The sequence below is a fragment of the Anneissia japonica genome, unplaced genomic scaffold (assembly GCF_011630105.1).
Source record: "Anneissia japonica isolate Jap-2015-1 unplaced genomic scaffold, ASM1163010v1 scaffold352_len1594369_cov220, whole genome shotgun sequence".
NCBI classification, from domain to species: Eukaryota; Metazoa; Echinodermata; class Crinoidea; order Comatulida; family Comatulidae; genus Anneissia; species Anneissia japonica.
In genome coordinates this window covers 1,198,201-1,212,981 of record NW_022751928.1, presented here as the reverse complement: position 1 = coordinate 1,212,981, position 14,781 = coordinate 1,198,201, and the positions used below count along the sequence as shown (strand labels likewise).

Genomic DNA, 14,781 nt, shown 5'->3' with positions numbered 1-14,781 from the left:
TTTAATAATTAGTGATCGGATTAATATCAGTGATTCATGTTTGTTCTCTTTAATGCACTTTTTATAATTTGTTTTTCTATAGATTTTAACAATGTTTAATTTCAATGCACTTACATTTTGTATTGCTGCTGTTGTGAACCTAAGAACGAGACAGCTATACATATTGAATTAGACTATACTGTTTTATTGGAGAATAAGGGTGGTTGTTTCCTAGTTATGTGGTTTACAGAATTTGTAGCTGTTTTCAGAAATTTGAATGCATAAGATGGCCTAGCTATGTATACACTTAATTGCAATTGCACTAAAGTAATTTCTTTTCAATATTCTGCGTGTTCTCAAGCCTGTTAAGTGGCCATTACTTTTTATAGATTGTTTGTGTGGTTTCACTAGAAAATTCATTTTATCTTTGCTTTGCGAAATAACAACATTTTATCAATAACTTTGCGAAGAAACTTTCAGTCATGTTTATACGTTACTGTATTAATCCAAATCATAATTATTATTTTAATTACAATTTTAGTCTAAATTTTCAAAGAATTGTCTGATCAAAATAAAGATGACGTTAATAAAACACCAAGGCCTCATTAAGAGACTTACCGTTAGTTACTAAAGGCATATTCCTTAATGCGAGGAAATTTAGACCGCTTTAAATAAAGAATTAACATTCAATACGATACTCACAGATGCAAACAACATTATCACATTGAGCTTACGAATGAAAACATTATTAACAATGTATATATTATATAGATTATGTATGTTCCCAGTATTAAAATGAATAACGAAGACACATGACGTATAACATTTTAATGACTTGAACTGCTGCTATTTCCATTTTTCCATTGAATCTTAATCTGAATAATTATCATCGCATGCCCCCACCCCGCATGCACCCCGCCCTCTCAGCCTTTAAATGTAAACGTAAAAATGCACGGCAAAGATTGGAATCCCCGACCTTAACGTTGAGAGCCTGAATGTATGTATGTTGTAATATTAAATACCACTACATACTTTATTGTAGTCAAAAGTACTTGCGAGTTTCAATAAATTTTGAAAAAATTTGCATTTACAACACTCGATGTTATTACCGGTGATGAAATTGATGATACACAAGACAGGATTGTCCCCGAGGACTTGAGTCTTATCCAGGTAAGCAATTACACTTAGATGAGACTCATGAGATAATAAGAAGATTATTATAAAAAGGTCTTCGTCGTCTGGCAGTAGCGAAAGTTTGTTATTTGATACAATTGTTCATGCTTTATTTTCACAGTTTGAAAATTTTAGAAAAACAGTATAAAGTATGAATTAATGAATACTTGTATAACAAATTGAATGCGATTAAGGATATGCCTAGTGACACAGTACTATTATCACTATTAATTACAGGGAAACGATTCTATTTATTTAAATTTTATTCCACTCGACAATTAGAAATGATGGGTTGTTTTAAACATAAACAAAATCCTAGAGTCACAAGGCAGTATTGGTAGGCAACCACTTAAACTTTTGATTAGACTAACTCGTATATTTGGTCTGCTCTTCAGCCTTCTGTTGGCTGTATTTATGCAACATCTGACATTAATAGTCTTCGATTAATAAATTTATGCTTAGATATCTTACTGTGAAATATTTGCATCAATCAAGGATGCAATAATAATTAATGCTTTTATTTTCACGACCATTAATTAGTTACTTAAGCCTACAAGTATAGATGATAACTCTGTCAACAGTCCCCAGATTTCTTTACTCCGCCATCACCATATTATGTGGCTCAAAGAGACGGTACCCTTTCTAACTGTCATCCATTAGGTCTACAGTATTATTATGGCCTACAGTATTATTATAAAAGCAGTAGTATGTAGTGTGGTGCAAAATTTACCAATCATTATGATGTTTGATGATAAACTTTCACCATCAAAGATTTAACAAGTTTTGCATCGGCCTGTCCCCCCTCCCCACCCCACTTAAATTTTTCTAAATCTATAAAAGAGAAAAAAAAATATATATTAATCAAATTCAGGTCTGAGAGTGCCATTTCCGGCCATCTAGAGGTGCCATAATCATAAATGTTACCTCAACTCCAACCATGGTGGGGCTGAGTTGGACTCTCCATTTGTGAAAATCCCTTCCCCTTCTTCCCCTTTATTTCAAATTCCTGGGTCTGCCATTTGAAAATATTCAATATATTTGTGTTTTCTCTTCTGAATATTTATTAAAACATGGGGCACCAATGTATAGTCCTATATACACACATGTTCTAGCCAATAGTCATTCAGTCCCTGGGACCAAATTCAGTATGGATTAAAGATGAGCCTGGGCCTAATGTTTCTGTGACACCAGCATAATAAATCTTGCCCCACAAACTCACTGCATACCCACATCAATTTTTTAAGATTTTGGTACTGTGCTACAGATACAAGGTGGCAAAGTTATTATATTATTACTAAATCTTATTTTTTACAGATTGAAATTTAGATAACAGAAATTCTTCACTTTCATATAATTTCAAACTTTCTTTTGATACTCCAAGAGTTTACAATGGCTGTGAGATAATTACAGTAAATTAAAATGTAAGCTAAAAGTAATTAAAATATAATAAACTATATATATATATATATATATATATATATATATATATATAATCAAATATTGGTGGAAGCAGTGCTTGAATGAAGGTACAAATATGCAATGACATTATGAGCATAGTTTATAAACGGAAAATGTCAAATCCATGCAAGGAACAACTGATATAATGCCCTCATACAGTTGGTTGGTTGTATTTGGGACTGCTAGGCCTACAATAGGGCTCGCTATGTTAGAGAGGTTGCAGGATTGAGTCCCACTGCTGACACACTTTTTCATTGAAGATTACTTGATTTGAAAAATAAAAATATATCTCATAGAAAAATAGTACTGTGTTAAGCACAAAACAGATTTTTTACTGAACTTTTATAGCTGGAACGTTAAACGTTTCCTTCTTCGTAAGCCAAAAGGCGAGATGTTTTTCATAATATGAGGCTTCGTTGATAAATACTGGGAACATTGTTTCCTTGCCATCGTAACCAATTGTCTTGCCATTGAAAGTAAGAAAAATCGGGTCGCCAGGGTTGAGGGCTTCCCAGTCTTTGTCCTATGGGACAAAATACAAATAAATAATTAATAATAACAATAACAAGATAATATGCCCTGTTGCAACATATCTATGTACTGACTAAATAATGCCCTGCGGTCGACCCGGTTGAGTTGATTCCGCCTAGCCAAACAAAGCCTTGAGTGGTAAGCCCATCAATCAGGCAATTTTGCATGAAGACCAGGATATGCTGGCCAGGATTTGACACACACCCTACATTGACCCGTGGTCAATCCGCTGAAATTGGTTCTGTCTGTTGCGGCGGGAAAATATACAAAATCACATTCTAAAATCCACATCGTACTTATGATCAGCACCAAATTTGAGGACCAGGATACATATGAAAATTTGATGTACTGTAAATCGGTCCTGTACTTTTTGAGATATGCGTCTGGAAGGGACACACACACAGATGCGTGTTATTGCAGTACCCTTCACCTCTCCTTTGGAGAGGCAATGGTAATAATCATAACAATTTTAAGTGTGTTTCTATTCTGTTTTAACAACGAACTTGACTAAATTTTATAAATTGAGTAAAAAGATTGTTTATGCAAGTTTACAGCTTGTAACATTTAGGCTCAATGCAAATTGCAACATATTGTCTTTATAATAGTTCAATTACCAGTTTATTAAATATAAAAAATATGTAGATGTATGTTTTTTGGCATATCTTTGCTTGAACCAAGTTAGAAAAAGTTCCAAACACAAAAGCACAGGGTAAAAAATCAAAACAAAAATAATAACACCAATAATAATATATTTGTTCAATAATTTCATTATCTTTATCTTGAATGTTGTCAAGGTTGTATGAAGGTGTTCCTAGAGTGCTGGAGAATTCCATCAGACTTTGTTGCTATAACATTACTTGTATTATTAGTATATTCAACATAGACACACATCAAATAACAGGTCCGCATGCTCCCAGTGGATTAATTATCAAGAGCTAGTGTATCTTAAAACAATAACTTTCTTGTAATCACATAAATTGACATTTAAAATGTATACCTGTAACCGTGGGTGAATCATTGCTGTTATATTGCCATCAGAATCCCGTGGGAAATCAACCTTCTCCATGATGTTGTACACATCTGCTTGAAATGAATCTGATGTTGCACCTAGGATTATTAGAAAGTGAAAAATGGTGCCTTAGAGAGCAATGTTTGTGGAAGGACGAGCGACAACAAATTGCAAAAATAATACTGCCCTGTTCAGAGGGTCAATAAATCAGTTGTTTAATCTTAAGTTTGATTCTCCCTTGAGCTACAGTACTTAAGGTTGTGCTCACGCAGAACCTTGAAGTTGTACAATGTACAGGTGATCCCAGGGCGGGCTAACTATTCAGGTGGTGGGCCTGGGATAGCTCAGCCATTCAAGACTGCAAATTTACATTCTTATTTTTCATATTTATCATTATATTTACTTTCCATTCTGTTAAGTCTGTGATCTCTCTTTTAGTCCTACCAAGTGTCAGATCATTACAATCAGCAGATTTAGAACGCTGGAATGTTTCTTCATCGCATGGATGGCTTGACACTTGGTGGGACCAATACTGTAAACTTAAAGATCATGATGTTGTCGGATCTTAAATGGGCCAATAATGTCAGCTGGTTAGCCGAAGAAAGTTACTAAGTAATTAACTGTAAGTGTGCCATTGGCTCTCTTCTCTTATTTGCAGTAATTTAGAGTAAGCAAGTTCTGTATGGAGTGCTGGGCCCAGCCATCAGGGGAGCTGGGGCAAAATTAAACATGATGGGGCTGAGGTGAGTGTGAACCCTGCCCACCTGTCGGGGAAAAGCCAACCTCATGCTCGTTAATACATTCTTGACTCTCCTGCTTACAAATACAAAGAATGCCTATAGTTTTTACATCTCAATTTATAGTAGCGGATTCAAGGGAGGCCCAGGAAATGCTTAAATTTTTCAAAAATATTTATTCAAAAACCAAGAAAAAGAAAATTATAATTAAAATTAGGCCTGAGAGTGCCATTTCTGGCCATCTAGAATTGCAATATTCATAAATTTTTTTAACTCAGCGCCAACCATGATGCAGATGAGGTGGTCTAGACCCTCTATCTCTGAAAGACCACCCTGGGCCCCTCTATTTTGAATTCCTGGATCCGCCACTGATTTAATTTCCTTTTTTTTTGAACACAAGCTTTTAATTTCTTTCTATATTCTTTGTTAGCAATAGTCTTTCTTTTACTTTCCGTATACCTTGTAATTAATGATGATCAGTGGTAGATTTAAAGGGGGTTGGGGGTGCTAAATTTTCCAAAATAAAAAAAAAGAAATTTATATTCAATTTTAATTCAAAATTCCCGGTCATCTAGAGGTGCCATAAGGCCAAATAAAAAAAATTATTGTGTTGGCCACGCCCAACCGACCCACAATATTTGAGATAGAGAGTTGGCATTTTATTTTTTTTTACAACTGTACATCAAAACAAAATTTAATGAGCTGAAAAGGAAATAGGTTTATTCTTGCAACACGACAGTGTTATGCGATCATTTTGCTCTTCAATAGAGATTTAAAAATGGTCTTTGTTGTATTTTTGAGTATTTTCTACTTTTTAGGCATAAACACACTATTGGTAAAAATTTTTTTTAAAAATTTAAAATTTAAAAAAAAAAAAAATTTTCCCAAAATGTGGCCAACACAAGGATTTTTTTTTTATTGGCCTTATTATAAATTTTTTTTACCTCAGCCACAACCGTGGTGGGGCTGTGTTGGTCTAGACTGACCATCTGTGAAAGTTTCTCCCAGGACCCCCTGTCTCAGATTCCTGGATCTGCCACTGATGATAAACAATATAACAATTGCCAATTGAATTTACTATTTTGACCATCATATAACAAACTAACAAAATGGAAGTAAATTGTGTTAGAAAACAAATAAGAGCGTTAAAATATGTGCTGTTATTGTTACAGACATTTGTGTGGTAAAGAATACAAAAGTGCTTGGCAACCAATACAAACCTATTTTTAAGTGACTTTTTGTTTTTACGAACTAACACAATATAATTATTAGGCAAGCGACGATTTAATCACATTCATGTCATGTGATAAAACAATCACTCTGACTAAATTGTCAATGTTATGTATGACACTGATCCAATGAAGCTGGTGACTAAACACTATTTAGATTCACAAGGTGTAGGAAAAGCATTCATTGCCTTGGTAACAATAATAATTGGAAATAATTCACACTAATCATACAAACCTGAGTTGAATGCCTCAAAGAAGTCCATAGAATTAATTACAAGTTCTTGCATTCTTTGAAACAATTCAGCAAGTAAGACCCCTTGAGGTTGTGGGCCTAGCTCCAGACCTGCAAGATAAATCACATTGTGTCCTTATCTCTAGAGGCTCAACCACAAATGCCAGTTACAACAGATTCTAAATTAGGTATATGCCAATTCAAGAGGATACTAGTTCATTCACTTATTATTTATACAGACAGTGTCTCCACTGGTACAATAATAATACTTGCCCAAACATTTTTTATTTTAAAGAGGGGCAATAGTTCCACTTTATTCTGGGTTTTTGGGGACTCTTTATTAGAGTGAGCATTTTAAGAATTTGTAATCCGAAATTAGTTACTTTTCACCACACATATTATGTTTTAAACACAGAACCAAGCACCATAATAGTATCGAAACATTTTATTTCAACTACTGACACTTAAAAATGTGACAACCCACTTACTTTCCAACCACCACCACCACTTAAAAATAACACTAACCCGGCCAACCGGAAATGCCTTATTTGTTGTACCTGCCAATTCCTTACTTCTTCTGGTCAAACACACTGGAACAATTTACAATTTTAGTTGATCCAAAAAATACATGCAAAGGGTGTTGAAATAGAAATATTATGGAAATAGTCAAATTATTAAGAAATATGGGGTATTGGAATTTAGCATCACATGTTTAAATATAACGATGCATTAAAAATATTCCCAATCAGTTCCCAAAAACTGAAGTTAGTATGTATATTAAAATGCTGTACACATTTACTGTAATTGCAATTTGAATATTCATCATCTATTGATATCTGCCTACGGTGTACGGTAAACATATTTTATAAATGGTCCTCATATCCACACCCTACAGATCGTGATCAAAATTTAAACACTAATTCACTAAAACATGACAAGCTATTCTGGAAAGTGTCATTTTGATCTATTGATCAATTTTTAGTTTTTGAAATACCTGGTCTGGGATATTTCCATGTGAATGGTCTTCATATCCACACCCTACTCCAGATGGTCACCAAAATTTAAATATTTTTTCATCGAAACATGACAAACTAATCTGGATAGTGTCATTTAGATTCATCGACTATTTTCAGAGATATTTATGTCTGGGATCTTAGAACTTTAAATGACCCTCAAATTTCACACCCGAATTTTGATCGTCACCAAATAATTTCTTCCTTGTAATTAGGTTATACTTTCATGAAACTTTCATTCAGATAAGTTGACACGTTTTTTGAAATATCTGGTGTAGAGTGTTTGCTTTTAAATCCCTTTAATTGGTCTTTACATCCACACCCTACTCCGGACCGTCACTTAATCATTTCTTAATTGGGTCATACCTAACACTTTCAGTTATTTTCATTTATATCTGTGCAGCCATTTTTGATATATTTTGAACACAAACACAACACACAAAACATGAAAATGTGACACACACATACACACAAACTTACATGACTGTAAGTTCCTCTGGGTTCACACTAACCGATCGCCAAGTCGCAATGGGCGAAAACAATTTTGAATTGGCGAAACAAAAAACAACTACTTTAGCCATTTAGACGAAAGCTTAAAAATGAAAATGTTTTTTTAAAATACTTGCTGAAAACAATTGTTTCTTTCGTCCGACCTCTCCATGGAAATATTTTTCCGTCGGCACGATCAAGGACAAGATCTCCATTTTACGCTACTCCATTGCCAGTGGCATGCGACATTTATGTGTGTTGTTCTATTAGTGTGACTACAAACGTCACTGTGTGCATCGCAAATTATTTTGTTATTTTAAAAGTGGGCAGCGTAACAATCAGTGGCTGGATGGTAACGACTACAGTACCGACACAAAATACTGCATTTTTACCTGCGCACAGGCTTCGTAGCCTGATATAAACAATCTAAGCAAGGCCAGCTACGCGAAGCGAACCTACGAAGCAAAAGCATGTTGTTTATTTGTATGTGCAGACAGACTGCTGTAGCTTACTGGAATAAACAATGTATCGCTTGATAATTTGTTAATGACAAGCACAAGTTTAGACCGTTAATTTAAAGTATGGAGTTGTTTTTCAATAAGAAAAACGTACAATTGACTTCAAAGGAGTCTCCTCTTCGTCTCGCTGTCCACGAGTCGACAGGAACTTGTTTGTACTGCTGTATTTTTTTTTTTTTTATTAATTAGCCTGGCCTAGGCTAGCCTATTTTTTTATTTACAATTATTTTACCTCTTTAACTGTTAAAAAAGGTGCCCTCAATGACAATACACACACATGAAAAGATTGTCCATCAAATAATACTTTGTAGCCTTTATTTAGTACGATAAATAATAAATATAGAGAGAGTTAACGTCCGTTAATTGTAAAATTACCGAATGTCACATAAAACCCAAAGGAAAATAAAACTTGGCAAAATGCCAGTTCATCTTGTCAACCCCAAAAATCCAGCATCGGACAGAGTGCACGCCAATCAGAACACAGTAAAGTGTGTTAAAGGTTAACCTCGTGGCAAATGTTGAAAAGCTGTGAGCGACAGTGAGTAAAAGACGAAGAAAATGCAGTCTAGCATGACTAGCCTTACTTCGGCAAAGTAGTGATTTCTGGGTACTTGGTCTTGGGTTCTTGGGTATTCGGTTCAAATCCTTGGGTATTTTATTTTTACTAAGAAAATTAAATATTTTTGTCATAGAGGAAGAATTAAGAAGTAACAAAGTATATGTCAGTCCATTCAAGTAAGCAAAACTCAACGAAGTGCACATAACATTGTTAATTGACTGTTAATTGTTATAAACATGGGTTCAGAATTGTTTATTTGTGATTTGCGTTGCCATTGATCTTACCTAATTAATGCATTACATAAGAAAAATTGATCACTGATTTACTGATAACACTGGCCAACTGAGTGCGTATTTTTCTATCCGTATTATCACCTCATGAATGATAATTTTAATAATTAACACAAACAATTACAATAAAAAATTGGTTTATAAATTGAAATAAAAGGGGAACTATACATGCGAAAAACACAAATTTTTCAAGTTTTAATGCATTTTCAGGAAGCTCGGGTAATTTTGGACAATTTTTGCTGAATCTTGGGTAATTTCGACCCAGTCATTGGGTATATCAAAAATTGTGAGTGGTCACGCTGATTTCTGTAGTTCATTAGTACTGTATTGGATCGCTTAGCAGGTTCTGCTTCAAGTTACGGTAAACAATAAACAACGTGATCTTTAAGTAGAAATCGTAATACAGTAATTTGTACATAATTTGTCATCAGTATTATTATTTAAAAGAAGAAAGTTCCTACTACCAGAACAATATCAGATCAAAATTCTCCGAATTGGAAAGTTAACCAGTAATAAATTACAGTCTGCTGTCCTCCTCTATGGGAAAATGTAGGCCGTAGGCCTAAATGACATCGAAATTTGAACATACTGACGGCCCACTAGGTTACCTAGCTATCGAACTAAACATAGTTTTAAAACATGATCGATCAAATAATAAGGTAGGAAATAACAAAACAATAAGTTCTAACATTGTCTATTTTAGTAAATTGCAACATTGTTCACATGCTGAAAGCTGGTAAACTATATTTCAATATTGTTTACGCATTGTTTATCAGCCCGACGATCCAGCCTAAGAGGTTTGGAAAGCTAATTAAAATAACAATGACCTTCGTAGTGGTTCGTAGCTACGTTCAAAACATAACATACGAGCAGATTACTAGAGGTTATGCGCAGATACGAAGCAGTACTGTAATTCCTATGTTCACGACGGTCGGCTAGCTGTTAGCGTGCCCCAAATGCCCCAGTGCACACACAACAACAGAACTAAAGCAGCCGACTGTCGGGTAAATAATGGCTTATGAGCTTGGGGGTTTTTCCTTGAATGCTTGAACGATTTTTTTTTTCCGTACGAAACATTTGCATGAAACTTCACCCGGGCCATCCATTTAAGTGCATGATAAGTGGCTAAAACAATTTTTAACATTTTAGCCAATTTTGGCTAAACAAATATCCAATTGGCTAAATTTTTTTTTTTAGCTTTAGCCAATTGGCTAAACAAAAATGAAAGTTAGAGTGAACCCAGCTCCTGGTGGAGAAAATAATAATAATTATTATTATTAAACAAAATATTATGGAATGATATGTTGTTTATCACAGCTATGCTTGCTTCATTAAATTACTTATTATTATACTTACCGATACCATTTGGTGCAAGACATCTACTGCAGTTATATGTATATTTTGGATTACTTACACATAGTATATGTGCAGGAGCTTTATGAATAGCTTTCTTTACAATGTAGTTAATCAAATGCAAGGAAAGGACTTGTTGCTTGTCCTGAATTATAAAACAGTTTCCCATGTTTGCTGTTGTATTGTGCATGTCCAAGACAACATCGGGACTGCCAAAGTCTTTCGATAAAGCATTAGAGATCTCTCTCGCTCTCTGGACTTCGTAACTTGCATCAATATTTGTAGCACTGAAAAATAATAATAATAGGTAGACTTATAAGGTGAAAACAAACAAGGTCTCTAATGCTGCATTCATTAGAACTTGTGAAGTCGGTGTTTCCCAGTTTACAACTTGTGAAACGCATTCATCTGGTCGGTGAACTTGTAAACACAAGTTGTGAACTCGAATAGAATTTTTTTCCTCGATTTGCACAAGTAGTGTGGAAAATGGCGGATGTACTGTAACACCAACGAGCAGATGTATTTATTGCAATTTGTTTAAGTAATATTATTTCAGATTAAAAAAAAAAAGTGTTTTTTGAATGTTTTATCATGATTTGCACTGTATAACGTTCTGAATGCACTTTACAGAGCCCTAATTCAAGCATAGGCCAAGGAGCACATCCATGTAAGGGCGCTTGTAAAAATCCCAAATAAGAAAGAAAATGCAATTTTAGCATTCCTCAAATGAATGCACTCTTATCTTCTTGTGTTCTCGCATGTTACAAGTTGTGAAATCAGTTTTCACAAGTTCTAATGAACACAGCATAAGCACAATGTTCAAGAACAGTAAACAAAAACTAAGGTGAACCAGGGAACAGTGAATTTACAAAATTTAATTTAACTGTCCCTGTGTGAATGTAATGACAAAGCAGAAAAAATTATGTAGTTTTAGTTTGGCAATTAATATTTAAATTGTGGTTTAAATAAATTAAATTAAATGAAAAATCATACTTTAAATTCTCTTTAGAGAACTGACGATTTAGGTCCACATCTATATATCTAGTGCACTTCTCAACAGCTTTGGGATTTCCCATCAAAACTGTAGTTTTAAATGAGTTCCTTGTGATGTCAGTAGGATCCTTCATAAACTTTTGAGCTACAAATACACCAGACATCTCATTGCCATGAACGCCTCCTAGTAGAGCAACATTTTGTACACGCTTCAGAGTTGCCATTTGATCCAGTAGTTCTGAAAAAAAAATATATCAATACTAATAAGATTTCCTGTAAACTCCAACCAAAATATGTGAACATAGGGTGCTTAGACTTAAGGCTACTTATTTTTGTGCCTAGTACTGCAGACCCTTAGGCATGATAGAGCAGGAGAGAGGACTGTTTGCCTCAAAAGTTGTCAAAATCAAAATCACCAAAACTGCAATAAGGCAACACTGTAATTGGTTAAAAAAAATCTGATTAGCTGCATTAAAATAGCCTAGACTTTGACTTAGGCTACTGTTTGTTTCGGTTATATTTAGGAGAGACTTTTTTATACCTTGTTTTGTGCACCTCTCACCGGCCAATAATGATGATTTGGAATAAAAATATAATTATATTTTTCTCCAATTAGCGCACCCGCTGCCAAAACAAAAAGAAAAATGTTCTTTATTTTTATAACGTTCACCATTCCGTTACTGTTGACATTCACCAATACAATTTTTTTTTATTTTCTCCTCCATCTGATGTTTTTGACAAAGCTATTTGCTAAATAAGAAAAAATTCCACACAGGCGAGTTGGATGGCTGAGCGGTTAGTGAAGGGGCGCCGCAACCTGCTGCCAAAATATCAGTGCTGGTTTGAATGGGACGCTGGCCTCCAGTGGTTCTGGTGGTGGAAGAAGTCTTCCTCGGATAAGGAATATAAACCATAGGCCCAGTGTAATTTGGCTAGTGTGCACTTAAAAGAACAAAGTGCATCTTTCAAGATGAGTAGGGTTACCCCAGTGTACTGGTCCATAAAGCCCCTGTTGTGGTAGACGAGAGTAGCTGGTACCTATTTACACCGGGTGGTCCAGACATGAAGACAATTAGGGGAGAAGAAAGACTAGATCTAGTCCACAATGCTTTGAGACTCCAGTATAAAACGCTATATAAATCGAACTACATTACATTACACACACACACACACACACACACCCACACCTACACAATGCCTTTGTCTGGTCTACTCCTCCTTCCTAGGCACATGCAGTTATAATTAGAGGCCTACCGGGAAACAGTCAATTCGAGCGGATGCCACTTCAAGTGGATTAGAGCGGAATTTATTCGAGCGGATGCTAGATCGAGAGGAAAAAAGATTCATACAAGTTTTGTATGAATTACTTTAAAATTTCCTATTTTGAGCTAACAACATACACCAATGGTGTGCACCTTCTGACACTGAATTTCCCTGACACTATACTGTACATAAAAATAATTTAAATTTCTATGGTGAATAACAAACAATTATCGTTACTCTCATTGACAAATATAGGCCTAAATCGTAAATCTACAAATACAGTTACAACACTATAAAATTCAATTACAAATACCGCAATTTGCTTTTTTAAATACAAAACCCCAACTCAGGCCCGTAGCCAGAGGGGGGTCGGACGACCCCCCACCTCAGCTGGGGTCACCCTTTTCCAGGCCAAATATTTTTCTCATAGAGCTGCTAGACCTATAGCCTGTGGCCTGTGGATCTATCTCAGGCCAAACGAGCTGACGAGCATACTCAATGAGTAGATTTAATGCCAAAGACATCACCTAATTATGCCTTTTATTCTCATACCCTTGTTGACGCATGCAGTGACACCTCGTCCTGTGTCCTTTGAATCATGATACTAATAGCATATGCAAGGGTGTCAGCCTTAACTTTTATATGCTAAAAACACCATCATTCACAGCCTCTAGATTAAAAAATTTCCTGGGTGAGGATTCCCCCAAACCCCCTCCCCCCAGCAGCACATGCCATAGAGCATGTGCCTACGGTACACATTAGGTTGCGGAGGCACCCGTATAAAAAGGTCACCTTTGGCTACAAAAAGACCCACCCCCCTTGCTTGGAAGTCTGGCTACGGGCCTACAACTGGAGACAAAAATTGTGAATTCACCTGAAACGTGCGAAATTCTATAGTTTTAAAATGTAAGTGCTTGATAGCGGCCATCTGGTAGTCAGATTTGCCAAGACTGTAATTCAAACATGAAATAATTATCAAAAAGTGCCAAAAACATTTCAGAATTTTAGTGCACAGAGCATTTTTTTGCATTTAAAATAAACAAATACAAGAATAGGACGACGATAAATTCGCCCTTGAGTTGGCACTAAAATTCATCCGCTCGAACTGGCATCCGCTCGAATTGACTGGCATTCAGGCCTACCACCTACTAGGCCTAGGCCTAGGCCTGGTATACCTAGGCCTAGCCCTAGCGAAGCCAAACACCGGAGAGTAAAACCATGGGGAAACCATGCTGCCTCCTTGCTTTTCCAATAGGAGATGCGGAGTAAAACATCATCATACATCATAGAAACTATATTTTTCATTTCAATTTAGCCACAAAATGTAACTTACTTTTTAACATAAAGCTCCAGCCTCGGCCTACACAAGTGTCGATATGGTTTCTGGACAAAACGGCAAAAAACTAAAACGGCATGTGACCAAAACGGCAATAAACCAAAACGGCAAGGATAACTACCAAAACGGCAATAGGCATAGACCAAAACGGCAATAGGCATAGACCAAAACGGCAAAGGAGCAAAAATCAATGCCAAAGACTGAAGCGCCACCGGGCGCGGGCAGCAGTTTTATAATTTTCTGAATCGTTATTTTTTTGTTTTTTTTTGTTCGTTTTGTTTTTGTTTTGTTTTGTTTTTTTAACACATTCATGACGAATTATTTCGTTATTTCAAAGTGTTTTTTTTTCTTTCCCGTTTTACTTTCATGACATAAATTGTTTAGCCTCATATTATCTGTATTTTAAGGTTTTTTAATTATTTAAATGTTCACTGGTTTTATATTGTTGTATGTATTATATTGTGTTCCCCAAATCTTTCTTACTATTGAATTTGTATGTTATATTGTTGTTGTTACTATAATAATAATAATAATAATAATAATAATGATAATAATAATAATAATAATAATAATAATAATAATAATAATAATAATAATAATAATAATAATTATTATTATT

General features: G+C 35.1%; 1 protein-coding gene across 5 annotated transcripts in view; it reads right to left on the bottom strand.

The window, feature by feature from the left end:
• Positions 1–2,914: 2,914 nt before the first annotated feature.
• The window catches only part of LOC117121890 (aspartoacylase-like), a 12,745-nt gene continuing 878 nt past the window's right edge, over positions 2,915–14,781 (bottom strand). Inside the window, exons 1-7 of one of the 5 annotated variants that reach the window (XM_033267280.1) lie at positions 14,160–14,297; positions 11,564–11,801; positions 10,574–10,857; positions 6,837–6,938; positions 6,352–6,459; positions 4,139–4,248; positions 2,915–3,133 (exon numbers count right to left, since the gene is read on the bottom strand). In XM_033267280.1, the coding sequence (XP_033123171.1) occupies positions 2,942–3,133; positions 4,139–4,248; positions 6,352–6,459; positions 6,837–6,938; positions 10,574–10,857; positions 11,564–11,801; positions 14,160–14,169 (1,044 nt within the window). In that variant the 5' untranslated portion in view covers positions 14,170–14,297 and the 3' untranslated portion in view covers positions 2,915–2,941. Of the gene's footprint in view, positions 3,134–4,138; positions 4,249–6,351; positions 6,460–6,836; positions 6,939–10,573; positions 10,858–11,563; positions 11,802–12,104; positions 12,160–13,700; positions 13,772–14,159; positions 14,298–14,781 lie in introns of those variants that run through there. The other 4 variants (XM_033267282.1, XM_033267281.1, XM_033267279.1 and 1 more) reach the window with 4 other exon arrangements.